The sequence below is a fragment of the Acyrthosiphon pisum genome, chromosome A1, assembly GCF_005508785.2.
Source record: "Acyrthosiphon pisum isolate AL4f chromosome A1, pea_aphid_22Mar2018_4r6ur, whole genome shotgun sequence".
NCBI classification, from domain to species: domain Eukaryota; kingdom Metazoa; phylum Arthropoda; class Insecta; order Hemiptera; family Aphididae; genus Acyrthosiphon; species Acyrthosiphon pisum.
The window spans coordinates 46,485,910-46,505,302 of record NC_042494.1 but is presented as its reverse complement, the minus strand read 5'-3'; the positions used below and the strand labels follow the sequence as shown (position 1 = coordinate 46,505,302).

Below are 19,393 nucleotides of genomic sequence, written 5' to 3'. Positions count from 1 at the left end.
GGCTGTCATCATATACATACATATATAACATAAAACAAAATCAACCAACGATAAGTGGAGCTACTGATCCAAAACTAGTACAACTGTGATGATACCTATATAATTTGTCATGATTTAATGTATGAGTAATACTTTCACGGGCTTATCAGATTTAATACAATTTCTTTGAAGATATTCTTGGAAATATGTTTGAACAATTATGAATACCTCACCTACCTACTTATCATTATTTGGTAAATTATAATTATTTTATTACCTATTCAACTATATTTTATTATGATATCATTCTTTATAAACATTTGGTCAGTAGTTTGATGCCCAAAGAAAATCAAAAAATAAAACATCAAATAACATTTTAAATTTCTCAAAACTTCAAATTACTTAACTAGAAAATTTGTAAAATAAAATATAATGAGGATTTCAATTTAATGGCAAAATAACTTTTTTGTTACAATGTGAGTATTATTTGTTTTAAATTAATTTATACTCAACCCAATTATTATATTATATTCTTATTGTTATTGGAGGATAATCTAAGCTAAGCGGTTCTATAATCAATAAGTATATCACTATTGGTACCTTGCCATTTAATAGTAGTAATCTGTAATAGTACTAATAATCAGTAGTTACCCAGAGTATACCCAGAGTATGCATATTTATGCATACATACAACCATCAGAAGACTAATAGTAGTATCCAGTTCATCTCAAATATAAATAAAAGGAGGGTAAGTGGATGTCGCTCTGCTGTACAGTAGATTACGAGTGGGTCACTATATAATGGATGGTATTAAAATTGAATTCAATGATATAATATCATTGTATAAGAAAAACGATTCTGAGTTGAGACGGTATGTCGGTCTATAGGTATAAAACATATTATATACTTATCTATGGTATTAAAAAAAATTGACGTGTAATTAGTAGGTACCTATAATAAATTCCAAATTAATCATATCACAATATTCATTAGGTATTTAGTATAACGCGTTATACATAAACAACAAACCGTGATACTATCATAGATAGATATTATAGATATATAATAGTATACTTTAGAAGTTTCATGTACCCACGAATAATATTATACAATCGCAACAAAATAACTAAAATAGTTATTCTAGGTATTTTAATATGTAATTTCGTCCAAATTTGAACTTAAAATGAGTATAAAAATAAACTGTGCTTATGTGTTTTAAATAAAAAAGATTTTTTTGGTAACAGAATAAACTACTTACGTGGAATCTTGTTTTGAATTTTCAATCCTTAGATATAAAAGTTGACCATTTTATAAATTTTTAACTACAAAATAATTATTGAATCTTAAATTTTGATAAATTTTGTCGAAATTCAATCTTTAAATGCTTTTAAAAAAAAATTGTGCCCATACTATCTATAGCCGTGGTGGTAAATTATTGATAAATATACTGATAAGAATGTTAATTATTATCATAGACCTTATACTAATAGACGGAACGTGGTTGTAGTTCCGCCGTCCAAACGTGACGGCGCTGATCAAAGTAGTACAACGTACACCGCACATGCGCACCAGATGATACTATACTCTGTATATTACTGTATATAATATATATATATATCACTGTAACGCAAACCGCACCACCCACCCGCATCCCGCCTGGATGTTCCGTCTATTAGTATAAGGTCTATGATTATTATCCTATACTATAAAATGATATACAATATTTATTGTATCAATAAGTTTAATACGGTACCACAGATTATTCTGTGGTTGTACAATTTTTTATTATCTCTATATAGGCTACACTGATATCCCAACAGGTATTGCAAATCTATCCCCCATAAGAACCCGTGTAAATCCAAAAAAGTGCACCTTCTGGTTATTCTGTGGTATGGTTGCCCAACGAACTATGATAAGAAACAATTTAATGATGCTCGTAGTTTCTTTTATTATCAACGATACTCTAGAAGCTTTTACTAGCGCTGATAGCGTAAAAATTAAGTACTAGCCACTACTAGGCATACAAATTATATGATTTATATATATGATTCAATATTTAAACGCTTGGAGCGCCAATTCTCGGTTCCGCTAATCGTTGTGATAACAAGAAAACTCGGAGCATCACTTTATTATGGTTCGTTGTGCAACCATACTGTCTTTAATCGTGGTAACAAGTAATAACTAATATGGTAGATTAAACTTAATGTTGTCGCATATATTATATAATAGGTAATTTATTATTAATTATATTATTAACTAGTTGTACGGTGTGAATAGTTTCCGGGTATAAACATAAAATAGTGGAAAAAATAATCTAGATATTATAAAATGTCATTGGTACAGTAAAAACTCCTTATAACGGAATCACTCAGTGTCTCAGTGTCTCAGTACCAACTGATTCTTCCATTATATGGAGACTAAAATAATATACGGAATATATAGGTTACGCGCCCGGTGTTTAACATTTTAACAACTGTTTTTATTTCTTATAAGTAAATGAGATTTCCACCTTATATAGGAGGTCTGCAGAGGTTGTTATAAGAACAATTTACTGTAGATTAAATAATACTATACGTATATAATGTCGAAAAGTTGCAAGTCCCTACGAATAATATTTTTTAAATTACAACAAAATAACCAATATTGTCATTTTTCGTTGAAATATCTAATTTCGTAAAATAGTAACTTGAAGTGTGTAATGAAATGTGTGCATATGTATTTTTAAGATTTTTAAGTTCTCGTAAGAATAACTTACAAGTTAGAAGAAACTTTTATTAAATTTTCAAGCTTTATCTTTTACGATTATGGGGTATGCAGAACTCACGAGGACTCTAGTATTCAATCTTTAAGCTATTTTCCTCACAACCTAACATTGCATGATAAATAGATTTATTAATAAAAAAAATCACTTCTGACTTCCTGGAAAAAATCCCAATGCCATTTTTGACTTCAGACTGATACTTATGAGTTCAAACCAAATATCTATGTTGAATTTCAAGTAAATCAGAGTAGTAGTTTTCATGAAACTGCGTTATTCGAGAAATGGCCACTTTTTTTATTATATAGATTATAAACATTACAGAAAGTTCCTAACTATTTTGAAAATGCAAATATTAATATTAATTGGTAAAAATGTCAATTCTATTAATTGTTCGTTTTTTAATTACAGTAAAATAAATTTTAAATTTAATAATAGTTTTACTTATATTATATAGATATAAGAAAAAACAAACTATTAAATAACAGAAAATAAATTCACAACATAGATAAACGATGTACCTATGTAATAATTCATGTATAACACTGACAATAATTATTGATATATATATTGATGTGTGTTTTTGTTCATGTGTAGTATGTGTTCATGATTTATAGTAGAAAAAATGCTTCGATCTTGAACTTTAATAATTGTTGTTTCTTGTAGAAATATGGATTTAGTTGTTACTATTGAGTTTTATGTGATGCCAAAATCTAAAATTTTTCAATACCTAGTTTTGAAAATAATCGGTAAAATAAAAAAAAAATAGATAAAAACTAAACGCTAAACCAATTTTTGATAAAAAATCGTTTTTATTTTTTTTTTATGTAATTTTAGTCAGCCGATTTTTATTCTTTAGTTTTTGTTCGAAAAATATTGTTCGTATAAACTTGTAAGTTGTAACCCTATTAAACTCTATACCTACGACTTTATATACTGCTATAGCTATACTAAATGAAATTGTAAAAATCTTTTGACACGTCGTTTTAAGCTATTTTTACAAGCATTTGAAATGTATATTTTTTTTTTTAAGTATTGTTAAAAATGTTATGCTTGGTCGCAATAAGCTTGAACATTTAATACAAAAGAGTTATTTTTAAAGTAATTCAAAAATATTTAAAAAATACATGAGTATATGAGGTTTTCAAAAATACATAGGGCAAAATACATTATAATAGGTAATATATAATAGGAAGGTATGTAGGTATAATAATAATAGGTATAATAGGTATGTGTATTATAATTTATAATTATTTTTTTAATGATTAATAATTAAATTAATGCTATAATTTAGGCAAATATTAATTTAACCTATATACCGTATAATAGTAAAATAAATTACTATAGTAGCAATATAAATATATCATAAAATATACTTATTATACTGGTATATAAACTAGGCTGACAGACCGCCTCCGTTCAAAATCGTTTTTCGTATGCAATGATTTATTATTGAATTAAAATTGAACACATACATTAGTTATTTACTATTAATGACGATGTAGGTACACTCAACAACTATAGTACAGTCAAGCAGGTAGGTACCTACTTGTCCACTGTTGTTACATTTTATTGAACCATAAATTTAATATTATTAAATGTTATTATTAAATGAACATCTACATATTATGGATACATCATAATAAAAAATATTTTAGAGGCTTAATCAGCTTACTTTATGATTTCATAATACTATAATATGTATGATGCCTATTTATTTGCTTTCGGTTTAGTATCATGTAATACCGTAACCGCACCCGTATAGGTAATATTTTTACTTTTAATGTTACTTTATTACTTTTTATTATAAAGTTAAAAAAAAACTGTATACACTTTTTAACCGGAAACAATTGGCGAACAGTTTTCGGACCAGGTTACCAGAAACTGTAAAAATGCAAAAATTAAAACTGTTGTCGGACACCAATATACTAAATATTTAAACCCTTTTTCACTCCCTGAATGTGAAATACCTACGTCATTATGTATTCGTTACGAAATTATTGCGTGAGCATTGCACACTTCTTAAAACATATGTTAAGGTAATAACTCAGTGTACGTTAAGAGTAAATACTAAATAGTATACAATAGGCCCTCAATTATGATTTATGATTATGTGTCACGCGGCACTTCAATACTATCAAATAGTGTAATTATCGACTTATCGTACATATTATATCCTACCTATACAGTAGGTAAATACAATATACTATATTATGTATATATACATAATATATACAATGTGTGAGTAATAGATCATTATACATTAAACAGAGAATATCGAGATTACATTATAAATGATATTATAATAGTATATGAAGTAGTAGGTGCGGTTATCATCTCGTAATAACGAGGGCTGCTGGTATGGTGGTTTGTGCGCCGTTCGTGGTGCAGTGAAGGTAGGCGCGGTGGTTGTTTTATAACACGACGACACGCCTCTTATATTGCGGAGTGTGGGTGAAAATCAAAACCACAACAGGGCCACCACCGACGCACCCCTTGTACGTCGTCGTCGCTGATGACCATATGGCCGTCGGTGTCCGGTGACTTAATTATTGGATCTACACGCCGGCTGACGGCAGACGACTTTAATATTACTATGTTAAGTTAAATAGTATAATAACAGTGTCTAGGTATACACTATACATAATAATATAATAATAATATTAAAGTGGTAGAACGTATCATGTCCGATCGGAATATTGATCGACGGCGGTGGCAGTAGTTGTGGTGTATAATTATAAGGCCATTATAATAATACGGAATATGGATATCATAGTGCAGCAGCGAAAACGACGTGTATCTGTAATTTACCTCAAAGAAATCAGGCGCCATCAATATTATTATAAGAACATGGGTATTATACTATATCATAGTATCAGCGGTTTAAATGTAATCAATTAGTATTGTTGTATTGGCGGCCGCACCAGTAAACCATAAATACGTTTATATAATTGCACGCGAAAATATTAGCTACTGTCACTGTCGACAAAAATCGAGATTCACAGGCCACAGCTGAAGTTTTGAATAGAGTATAGAATATGGTATAGGCACAGTATCCTCGCACGACGTTTTGACACGAATGTCGTTGAACCTTGAAGTAGGTATCGAATGATTTGTTCAATTCATCATCATCATAATATCATTATATCGATATATTAAACCTATTATATAATAATGTAATATACCAATTGGTATAATACCACACGTCATACACACATAAATACCTGCAGCTATTCGTTATGAAGCACACGTGTATCTATTTTGATATTATTTAATATAATATTATAGACATAATATTTTTTAGAATTTATTGTAATATATAAACAATAATTTTAGCCAATTCACCAAAACATATTATAGTAGGTACTACTCAGTATGCCGTTCGGCCTAGACGGATAATTTAAATAGTACTTTAGTACCTACGTCCTATGCTTCTCTATTGAATATATTATAGTTTATATTATATTATATATTTCGATTTAACGTTCCCCATGTCTTATTATTATTTATTATGCATGTTAAGTACTGTTGGGTTCTCAAACTCTTCAAAGTTCAAACTCCCAAAGCTCGCAAACATTAAGAAATTCTAAAAGTTTGAAGTTCGTGAAAAATCGAGGTTGAAATTCGAACTGATTCAACTTATATACTTAATTTATTTTTTTTCGTCGGGGGTTTTCTGCCCTGTTCTCAATATCATCCGATACGGCGATACTTGCCACCTATAGTTATGTGATGATATGAATTTTACTTTGTAGACTTCCTGAGTTATTAGTTTTTTACTCGAAATAAATGATATTTTAAAATTTAATTTAAAAATTAAGTCAAGATCTTAAATTTAAAATTAAATTAAATGTTAATACTTATACATTTTAATTTTTTTTATGGCTATAAACTTATAAATTATAAGGAAGTATCAGTCCGTGAAAACTTAAGTTAACCCATCCCTATAACCCTATGTTAAGTAGAGGTATACTGCAATATTGTAAAAACTTATGAGTTCTATATAAGTAGTACAAATTACAAATGCACCTATACAAATAAATAAACGTATATTGCATATCGAAAATAAATACATAATTAAGTACCTATACGATAATATATTGAAGTCAGAATTGAATCGTTTTCATTTTTATGGCTTGTTGACTGTTATTATTCGTTCAGCTTTTAACTGATACGATTTTGTTTCCAACTCGAATAGGGTGGGAACGAAGAATATGTTTAATGAATAACCCACTCAAATTTTTTTATCGGTACCTACTGTTTGTTTTATCTAAAAAATACTTGGCAGGTGTACGTCAATATTTTCGTATACGTCCGCATACGTTCGTCACAACAATGTTTTAACCTAATTCATTCCCCGTAATGTGGATCTTCGATAATGCGCGTTAATTAAATCTTAGAAAAAAAATTAAAATAACAAACAAAAATGACGTAGGTATAAAAGGTGAGTTGCTTGAACTTTGTATGATTAACGTGAAATTGATAATAATAATAAGTCATGATTTTTGTTACAAAATTACATTTTCATTCAAGAAAATAAATTATACATAATTATTCAGTAATTTAAGTTGAAATTGAATCATTATATATAAGTATAGGTATTGTCGTATCGATTTAACACTATATGATTAATATTATTTAACTAATTGTTTTATCTTAATAACTATGAGTAAACTTATATATTACTCATTTCTCTCCAACTCGAGGATTACATATTATACTTTGTGTAAGCTATAAAGTAATTTCGGACCATACAGACATACAGTACACTAGTTATAGTTGTAATGTGCTACTTAGTATATAATAATATATTGATTATTCAGCACTTTCAGCAATTTTCTGATTAAGATAATATATATAATAATATAATATAATATATCCTCCAAGGACATTTCCTTCAAATATAAATTGTATTTAAAAATCAATTAGATTAATGGCACATTTACATTCCAACGGCAAAAACTATGTTTTGACTTCCTCATATCAATAATTTTGTAATTGATAATGACTATTTTTTTTATAATGTACACAATCGAGTATTGTGAACTTTTATTTAAATGTATTTGGTTTGGTTTGTAACAGATCGAAACAGAATTAATTGAATTAAAACATTTTTTAAAAATATGTTTCTAATGTGGATCACCAAAATTACGTAGTTGGATCTGGATTCTAGATACGCATTTTATTTTCAGATAACAATATGAAACCTTATAAATAATTGGAATATTTTTGTATAGATAAGATAAGGAATTTGATTGCATATAATATAAATAATCATAGTCAACACAAATGTAGTTAAGGTCCAATCGGAACCGCGATCTGGACATATTTCTCATGAATTAATTTATTGCGCACAGTGTTAAGCCCAACGGAATTACACCGTGTAATAATAATAATATTATTGTTGATAAAAGTTTTAATATGAATTATGATGTGTGTCATGTGTGTGTGTGTGTGTATTTCTCGCAAATACAGTTACGCCGCGTATTATAAGTATGTACTGACTATTTTGTACAAACAATATTATACCATCTACGCATGTCTTCATTTTTATCTGCCCACACGATAGTCGATACCTTACCACCGGAGAAACCGTGACGTCGTGAAATTTGGGACACAAGTACGCGCGGGGGTACTTTGTACATGCAATCTAAAAAAAAAATTCCACCTCATCGGACAACTTTTACTCGCAATTGGCCTGAGGTGGAAAAAATGTAGGTACTTCAATTTGATATAATACATTAATATCATTTATGTGATACCCACACGCGCGTGTGTGTTATAATAATAATATGCAGATATAATGTTTTAATGCATTCGTGCGGGGACCAAAGCTCTTAACTTACCAGAACGGCGATAGACCGCACTTGGAATATTATACATATAAATCGATAAATTATTGTAAGTTTTAATCATCTAGTGCGTATAATATTATCGTAATACAAACATATTATTATAATATACTGCAGTCTACAACGGGTTTATTTATAATAATGTATTGGGAAAATACTTGAATCCGGTCATTTGGGTGAAAATGTTTGATAATAGTAATATACTTTTATACTATTATAACTATTTATAATAACATTAAAATCAAATTTGGTGAAATGGTCTTTTTCTAAATTTAGTTTCGGCCAAACTTCGATCTAACATTAGACGACGTACGACAAAAATATAATATACCCGGTCCCCATCGATGTGGGTCGCAATCGATTAATTATATTTGTACACGAATACGCGAAATACACGATGACACGATGCCAATTGTTTACAGAATTATATTATATTATTAAGTTCCAGTGAAGGATGAGAAAATATAATAACTGACAACTGATTAGGTATTATACGCAACCACAAATAAGTGCAGTGCATTATATTAGGGATTGGGGATAACCGATGGGTTTTGTTACGGGAGATTTTGACGCCGGTCATTTTGACGTTAATCAATATTTGTCTCCGGTTATATATTTATAATAATATGACCCGGATCAAATGACATTTCGCCATATTATTATTATTATTATTATTATTATTATTATTTTATCATGCAGTATAAACTACAAAGGCGCACTAAATGCGTGATTTCGTAAAAACGTTACTCGTTTGCAGTGTTTGCAAATATTTATAAATCCACACACGCTAACCTAACAGCTTGCAATAAAAATGTGTTCATTTCGTGGCCATAATATAATATTCTCAATACCAATTCATTTAAATTACACTTGCATATTATAATATTATAAAACACGGCCGTATCACGTCGTCGACCGTGGTAAGATGTAAAACGTAAATGCATATTACAATAATATTATAATACCCTATCGTTATATTAATACGGCCATAGTCGTGAAAATAGGGTCCTGAAATGCTTTGGTCTTGAGCCCAAAATATTTCAACAGCTAAAGGAGAGTATTTATAATATATCGCGACCTTATAAAAATGTATGACAGTCGATTACCTACTATTACTTCTAATTATTGAATAAATAAATAAAATATATTTGTAATAATTGTATCTTATATTATTTTGCTTATAGACTGTAAGACATAAATATTAAAACTAAGTAAAAAATAAGGATTGAAATGGCCCAAGGAGGGCTGGGTCTTCTTAGCCCCCTCCTCCCTCCCACCAATGTTTACGACCGTGAATACCGTTTTTATGGCGTATTGGTCTATATTATAACAATATTGTAATATTATATTATTGAGTATAAAATAAATTAATAACCATAATGTTTCATCGATCGATGTTAAACGATATTGTACATTTTTGAAGTGATATTATTATTTATTATAATGTAACTTGCAAAACCTGCACGCCATTTACAATTATCAATTATTATATTATACAATTATTATTATAAACTATAAAGGTGCATATTATTATTATTATACACAATCATTTTCATGGACGCAGTATGCACACATACGCTGAGAGGACTTTGATATTTAATTACAATTATATGTCATTATATTATTATATATATACGCAAATGCATTATTCCACAATCGCTGCATTTATGAATAATTTGTAAGATAACCGACAACTACTATTGTAGCATAAGTTTACGTGGACCGGTAGTCCGCTGCGGCGCCGTATATTATAATAATAATATATTATTATAATATAATATGATATAGGAGTCAAATTTGTTCTATTTATTTTACCTGTATGATGTATGTACATATACGAGTACTTCGTATAGCAGTGTTTACGTGTCGTGTCGTATTCAGTAGTGGAAGAGTACGTTGAGAAATTGAGAATATAAATTATAATTAATATAATAAATAATAATACAATGGTATATTATGCTATACTAAAATTAGTGTAAAACTGCAGAAAATAAAAAACGAGTAGTTTTTTTTATGAAGTATAATGTATATAACATAATATCATGACTATTGAGTATGATAATTGTCTATTTTTGAGCTCAATCAGATATGCCTGATAATGGGGAATTTCATACAACATCGTATACTGTGCAGTTTTATAATAATATTATTATTATAATTTACATTCGTAATATTAACACGTAGCTGAGCTTAAATGCTTTAAATGTTGTCTGAAAATAATGGGTTGCCCCAAAGTATCAGATTTCAATTAAATTATATGTTATTATTTTTAGTTTAAAAATTAAATTAGGTTTCGAAATAATTTCGTAAAATTGGTTTAATTTACAACATATATTATAATATTATATCGAATATTCGAATGATTACCAGATTACGACGACGGATATTCATTTAAATGGGCAATAAATTATATTACCTCGTACAATAAATACAGTAGGTATTATAATAATTAGTTTTGGTTATTACGAGAGGGTGAGCTGATAATATATTGTTATGTACTGTCATTATCTGTATTGAGTAAGGTATTAACTATTAGATATACACCACGCACCACAATATTATTATAATAAGTTAAATAAAAGACAATAATTCTTGAGAGAACTGTGGAGGGGGATATTGTAATTTTTTAAAAAAAAATGTTATTTTAAAAATATAATAATTATAATAGTTGCGTTTTTTACATTCATTTTATTCAAATACGATTTATTTTGAAATTTAATTACACGGCAAGGCACTATACTACAAAATAGTAACAAATTTCGGTATAATAAATTATTTAATAACTAATAATTTATAATTTTGCATCAACATTTATCAATTTCCTTATCATTAGAATATGACGAAGATGAATATTATTATATATTTCTATAAACGCATTACCAGGGTAGCATTTCCTAGTGCATGTAATAACACTACTATAAATATATTGGAAATAACGATGACTAATCTGACAATTAATATAATATATTAATATAGCTTTATAAATTTAATTTAATTAATTAAAAAAATGAGAAATTATTAATATGAAAATAAAATAATAAAAACTAATAGAAAATAAAATAAACTCGAAATTAATACACCAATAATACACCTATGTAAATAATATCATGTGCTTAAATTCGAAATGTGTTTTAGTGTTAAAAATTTGATATAAAATATTATACAATATAATAATATTATATTGTATAATATATATAATATTATCACTCGCGTAGCTTAGAGGTTCCAACGTAACCTTGACCTAAAAATATAACACAAAATAAATGATATAGACAATAATTACATTTTATGTATAATTTTGTACATTAATGACGATTATACAAAAGTTTTATATTTACGTTTATATTTTTGTGAAACATAAATTATTGGTGACGTATAATTTTTTTACACACAATGTACATTACGGATGTACTATTTTTGTACAATACAGTATACAATATAGCTATTAATTTTATATTATTCCAGCTAACAGCCGGTAAGGTTAAAATATTATGTAGAGTACTAGTAAGGTAATACTAATATTATAGTCACTATCAACAAGTACAATAACCAGTGTTTTTGTGTACTTAAATATTTTAGAGAACCTTTAACGTCTAAAGGACGAGCCCAAATGTGTATTGTCTTATATAGGTACATTAATATTATTTAACATTTTTGAAATGTACGTAAAATATGTGACAATATTTGTAAATAATCCAAAAGATTATCAAGGGTTGACGACAACTAACTACAAAGAGACACTCTACATGAACATATTTTACATACTAATGGATAAAGACACTGTAATAATAATAATAATAATATTGAGACAGCCACACGGACGATTTTTTTTTTAATGCGCTGTTTGATGCTTAAAATAGTTTGAATTAATAAGAGTATAAAAGGAATCCTTTTACGAAGACGATACGATACAACCAGCGAGATATGAAAAAGAGATTAAATGTTCAAACCACGGTACCTAAATGGAATTTTTTTTTTAGCTATGTGTGCTTATATTGTGCTTTATTCGGAATTTTAAACTGTACACAAGCGGGCCACACACAGGTATTTTTATCAACGGGAAAAGTTTCATTACAACACAATCTCACGGCGGTATTACAATTTAAATGTAAGACTAGACATTTATCATCATAATATTACTCGTATCGGTTGATGAATATTACGACATTATACACGTTCAAATGTGCGACTGTTTACACATTTTTAAGTTTTTGACCCCTGTCTTGCACTCTTGCTACAGTGTACTTCAATTGTCTCAATTTACAAACGCTATGAAGTATGAATTTATTATCATAACAGAGTTACCGAGTGTAAAACCGAACAAATCGACACGTCGTAATTCAGTGGCGGCGTTGGCGCCGGGGTGGGCCATTTAACGTCTCGGTCCCGAAACTGGCACGTCCCGATTTATCTTATTGCATGGTTGGAAAAAGAATTGTTATTTTAAATATGAATGACACTAGTTATTGTAAATGTATAATGATATGAAAAATACCTGTCGGCGAAAAAACAAAAAGACATATTTTGTTGTTTGTACACAGTTTATGTGTATACGTTATTATTTCTGACCTGTAAATATTAATTTAACACTTTTTTTTTCACTTGTTCATAATATTATAATGTGGATATATTTTCATTGTTACTATATTATAGCTGATTTTAACAGTTGGCATGACATAATATACTAACATCTTGTTAACAAAACAATATTTAGTTATTTATACATAAATATAATATAATGTAATATATATATTGTATTTGATAATTAAAGAGATACTAACGGCGTATTATGTAGTTTCAGAACTAACACATCGCGACATCGCGCATCCACCGCGGGTTGATAAATACGGCTGAGACACGATTGAGCATAAAACACCTTTTTTGCGACAAGATTGAGCATAAATTGTCGGCGTATCAAAGGAAATTGAAATTCAAAAGAAAACCAACACGATTGAGCATAAAAAACTCTGCAACGTTGCCATTTTCAATTTTGAACTGTATTATACAAAAATATTTATTTAAATAATTATAATGATTCAAAATATAACATGGTAAAAAAATTTCAGAATGGAAAAATGTTTTCAGAGTCAATATGTAATATACCCAGTCACATTATGCAAAATATTTATAAATCAATAATAGTCTCAATAGTAGTCACATTATAATACAGTAGGTATATAGATCTTTTTGCTAATAATGAAATAATAATAATAATAGTTATGACTTATGAAAATAATAAAATCAAAATATTTATAGGTCAATAATAGTCTCAATAGCAGTTCGGAATAGTACTCCGGAACTAATTTATTAATTGATAACATTGTCGATAAAGCTGAGGGGCTCGGCTCACGGCTCGCGTCAGATATCATAATAATTGGTGTAATAATAGGTACGTGAAAATAATAAATTACAAAATTTTGGCAACGTGAATTTGGCAACATCGCATAAAATATTCTATGCTCAATCATGTTGCTAAAAAGGTCTATGCTCAATTGTTTTATGCTCAATGGTGCTTTACCGATAAATACAAAGTGTGTTATCGTATTTTTATTTATTTATTTTTGTTGCCCACTGGCCACTGACCACACTTGTGATGTGTAATACGCCGCGCGCGCGTGTAGTTGAGAGCAACGCGTCATTGTCTGGCCTTTGAAATAAAAGTGCAAAAATCGGGTGAAATATGTTATGAACAGTTACAAACTATAATTATTAATATTATGATCTACGATCGGCTCGTATTGCTCAAGGTCACTTTATTATCAAAAATTAAACCGGAACCGGGAACACTGTATAATATCGTTTGCAATTTGTAAATGATTTGCACGTAATAATAGTACGATAATAATAATTACAACAACAATAATATTGGGTTATATAGTGAAAAAAAAAATATTATTCTGTAAGTGGACATATTTTTTTATTTTTTTTTACCATCTCTTCGTAAATCGAACAAATTTGAAATTCGGTGATGAAAATGTGTTTGATAAAATAAAAATAAAAAAATACATTATTCACAGAACTAAGAAACTTCCTACAAGTTGAATGATTTTGGGATAATTATTTGAGTGTTACGACCTACGGCTGAAAATTCATCCATCGAAATAGGAAGAGGAGCGAATTTAGTACTGTGTTTTCTAAGGATGCTTATTTTTCATTTATAGAATTCGTACTTAGACCGGTTTCACAGCCGCAGTAGCGTAGACTGGAATTTGGGGAATTGTGGGGCGGGGGTATAATATAATATTATATTCGTTACAAATAATTAAATGCATTTTCAAGATAAATCGCAGGTAGTGCCACCCGCACTAATATTACATATAAAAAAAGTCATGGGGGGGACGGGGGGTCCATACGTATAGGGCATCATACGCATGTTCTTTGATTTACATTCGTTTAATTTCGTACGCGCCGGTGACTTGGAGGTATCGTGACGTCGGCGCGTAGGAATATTGTAAATCGAAAATCGCGCGTAACGTACGCAGTACGCACAGTGTGCGCCGTGTGTAACAGGCCTTAAATAATAATTAATTTCATTAATATCCGTTTTAGTCAATTATTTATTCGATACATAAATATATTCATTTTAACGGACATCAGAAAAAAGCACAGTGGGAAGAAGCCTACTCCTTAACGGTGAAACTTTTCACGATCGTCCGTACTCCGCGAACGGTGCGAATCGAGCTGATACAAGATACACGAATCAACCAGATCAAACGTGTCCGAAAACTGAGTACTTTCTATGATATTAATATTATTATGACGTTCTTATTCGTGTTATATATTTTATATTACATCGCATTTAAATTTCCCCCTTCCTCCGGTCCACCCGAAATGCGCAACCGGCAATCGAGAGTTTGGGTATTCCACGACATTTTCGAAATAATTACAATTAATTATACACACGCACACACACTATATCAAAATAGTCGACGGGATTCAAATCGCGTCCGCACACCGCACGTTCACTGATATTATTTATTATAATATACAGAGTGGGTAATTACGAGATACGTTGTATTAAAATTTAAAATTCGTATCCAATAATAATGGGCTGGTCGGGCGATCAGGTCAATCTCGTAACCAATAGTAATAAAACTGTCCTTGACACCCCCGTCAGTACCCCGAGAACTGAACAGTAAACGCTGTAATATTGTTGTATTAATATAGACACACTTTTATAATAATAATAATAATATTATACATGGTAATAATATTATAAACATAACATATGATCGCCGTCGTCGTCACCGCGACCATAATATTATGGTCGGCCTACACGCTTCGCGCGGAAGGTCATGGTTTCTCGCGACTGCGGACGGTCGTTCGACGTCGGTGTACTGGCAGCACTGTGCCGAAAGTGCCGCCCCCCGCCGCTGCCGACAACCGTGGGCCCGGCTGCCACCTCGTCGAGGTCGTCCACAGCACTCCACCGACCACCAGCCCAGCGCGCGGTACGCTCACACCGAACGGACGCCGTAGCCGCCGCCACCGACTGCTGCGTCGCAGTGTCGTCCTCGTGACTTTTCCCCCGCGCGCGTTTCTCGTTACGTGGCCGTCGCCGTCACATATTATCGTCAGTACTCAGTTGCGGCGCAATTAGTGTGCACTCGTGACGTGAGCGTTTCGTCGCGTGTTTCTGTCTGGTGTGTGTGTGTTGTGGTTTATCCGCGATTTAATTTTGTTAAAATAATGTGTACATGTATGCAGTTCAACATATTTTAAAAACATACACCGTTTATAATATATGTACGATGCGTATATAATTATTACTTTTCCGTGTTTGAATAATATTGAAACTTTTTTTTTTATTTTAAAAACGTTTTTTTTTTTTTCATTGTAAATATTTGTTTTCCCTCTGCTTACACTCTGTCGTACTTGGCTTAGGTAAAACACGTTAACCGGTTTCCCGCGTGAGCTTAATCTTTTGCATACAAGTGTACGTACTCCGTCCGTCGTTTTGAAAAAGAAAAGAGACGTACGTCTTGAGAGCCATCATGGATTATGGTTTGGAGCCGCTGCAGAGGGCCAGGTCCAACACTTGGCCCTTGCCCAGACCGGACGCCGAGGACGGCGGGCCCCAGATGCCTGAGGGCAGCCCTCCGCAGTTGTTGGACATTATAAACGACGTGGGTGCAAACGGCAGCAGTAGCGGTACCGTTGGCGGCGTGCCGTCGCCGGGCTCAGGGCTGCACCCGCCGCAACAGCAGCAGGGTGGTGGCATGGTCACCGGGCCGGTCAAGAAGACGTCCAGCCGGCGGAACGCCTGGGGTAACCAGTCGTACGCGGACCTCATCACGCAGGCCATCAGCTCGGTGCCGGAACAGCGGCTCACGCTGTCGCAGATCTACGAGTGGATGGTGCAGAACGTACCGTATTTCAAGGACAAGGGTGACAGCAACAGTTCGGCTGGATGGAAGGTAAGACAGTGATCCCTATCCGTCTATGGCACCGGCCCACTGCGTAGCATAAAAGTATTAAATTAGTATTGACATTTAACCGTAAAAATGACCCTCCCCCGGCTTGTCCTCACACGACTCCTCCCCTAACTCGGTTAAACCTGACCAGTCTGCGTAAATAATTCGTAATTTATCTAGTGCCTACTAAACGTCCTAGTTTTTCGTTATGCATCACCTCCTCCCCTACCGAGTCAGAAACCTTTTAAATATATTCCATTTGAATTAACTAGAACGTATAGTGAGAATACTTATTAATAATTCTGAGAATAATCGACTTTGGGTCAGTGTCCTGTGCTTATCGGGAGAAAAGATCGTTGTTGGGTATTACCACTATCTGTGGGTGGTGGGGGTGGGCTGCCGTCGTCGCGGACCATGTACCCCCGCACCACCTGTGTGCCGAGTACACGTGAGATCGTCGCGTGTCGGGTAGCCACTGAAATCGGATCGGACGGTATTCACCGAACGTATTATAATATTATATTTCAATAAAATATTAGGTATTCTATAGAGTGTACTGCTCTATTGCGGCGTACGCGGAGGATTTTATTGTGACCTCCACTGCAGTGTGCGTACCGCGGTAGAGGTCAAGCGCCGAGGAGCCGCGTTTTGGCGCGCGCCTAATCGATGATAATTTATGGGCCCAAAGCGGCGCACGTGGTGGTGTGGCCGACGATGGCCGGTGGAAGATGATCGCAAAATACGCAAAACCACACCCCCCCCCCTCAGGAGATCGTGTGCATGCGAAACACCGCCGCTTGCTCGACGACGTGTGTGGAACTCGCGACTCCGGCGAGTGTCAGTTTTCGGCGGGATTCCGTGACTGCGTGAACACACCGCGCCCACTGAGGAGTCGGGTGGAGGTAGTGGAGGCAACGGTGGTGTGGCAGGCGGAGAAACGGTATCATCTGTCCGGTGCAAAGAGTACGGCGGACACACGCTCGCGCGCAATATCCAACGTACACGCACGAGCGCGTCTCTGTCTCACACAAACAAACTGATAAGAGGTGACCAGTAGTGCGTGTGTGTGTGTACACCTACGATAGTACCTTAATTACGCACGAGAAAACGAGCGTTGCTAATTAAAAATACTCGAATTATAGGAAACGCGCGGTAACACCCACCTACCCACCTGCGCTGTATCGCTGACCAAAGAGATGACCGTGTTGGAATATTATCCGATAACGCGGATCCCGATGTGTTTCACAGGTGAAAGGTTCATCTCGGATAAGACGCGATTGGATATTTTTCTTTCCGTTTTCCCCGTCCCAATAATCTATCGTCGTGTACGTTATTATTATTATATTCCGTAGGTACGTTATTACGTACATCGTCATGATGATTATGGTACGCCTCTTTCTTTCCCGACATTGGCGCTCAAAATAACAATATTAATATTATTATTACGCGCGCACGTCCGAGTTTCTGCGAGCATCTCATCGTATTTCCGTTTCGTGTTGGTGGTGTAGCCAAGCACACGTCAAACACCACTCCAAACGTTATTATGTCCCTATAATACGTTTCTTTCGTTTCACGAGGAGTACAATAATATTATTACACTCTTCACAATAATTATTGATACTACGAAAATCCTACTTATCTTGAAAACATGAATGTAAAAAAGGTATTTAAAAAAAAAAAAAAAATGAAATTTATAAAGTGTCCACTCCATAATGCGTTGACAACACAATACAAATGATTAGGAGTATAATTAATAATTACTGTAATGTTAAATCAATCGTTCTTAATTGTTTTTTGTTCCTAAGCATTAATTCGTGTTAACTGCTCGGTTTTGAGGATTTAGTGCACTTTGAATAATAGACACAAAGCACGCGTAAAGCGATAAAAACCACCCGGAGTGATATCTTATCTCATTTGCACTCACGAGCCATAAGCAGTGATGAAGTTGAAGACGACTTGAAATCGTCGGCACACCCAATTAGGCAAGTTAATTCGAATTCGCTTTACGAAATAGTTTCAATTTCTTCTTTTCCATAATCATTCAAGGTTGGAGATTGTTGTTTGTACAAACGATTTAGGTATTTAAAAACTGAGAAAAATCGATACGTAAAATTACAGTTTATATTATATTGTATTAATTTAACAGTGGATCAGAAAATTAGGCAAATTAACTATTATTCACAATTATTGGGCTACAATCACATTAATTATATGCTCTCTCATTATAATATTCCCTCGGTATTCCCTCGTGATATTAAGAGGACGCTACACTGCCATTTATTGTCTCCGCCTTAGAAGTGCGTAACATGGAAAATTAACGCTCAGAAGATCAAGTTTAGCTCCGTTAGTTAAAAAATTAAAGTGAATCTATCTATTATGAATCTTTATGG

General features: G+C 32.3%; 1 protein-coding gene across 1 annotated transcript in view; it reads left to right on the top strand.

Moving 5' to 3' along the window:
* The first annotated feature begins 16,001 nt into the window (after positions 1-16,001).
* Positions 16,002-19,393, top strand: part of LOC100168097 (forkhead box protein O) — a 42,119-nt gene continuing 38,727 nt past the window's right edge. The window contains exon 1 of the mRNA XM_001944687.5: positions 16,002-17,006. Coding sequence (XP_001944722.2) covers positions 16,584-17,006 — 423 coding nt within the window. The 5' untranslated portion in view covers positions 16,002-16,583. The remainder of the gene's footprint in view (positions 17,007-19,393) is intronic.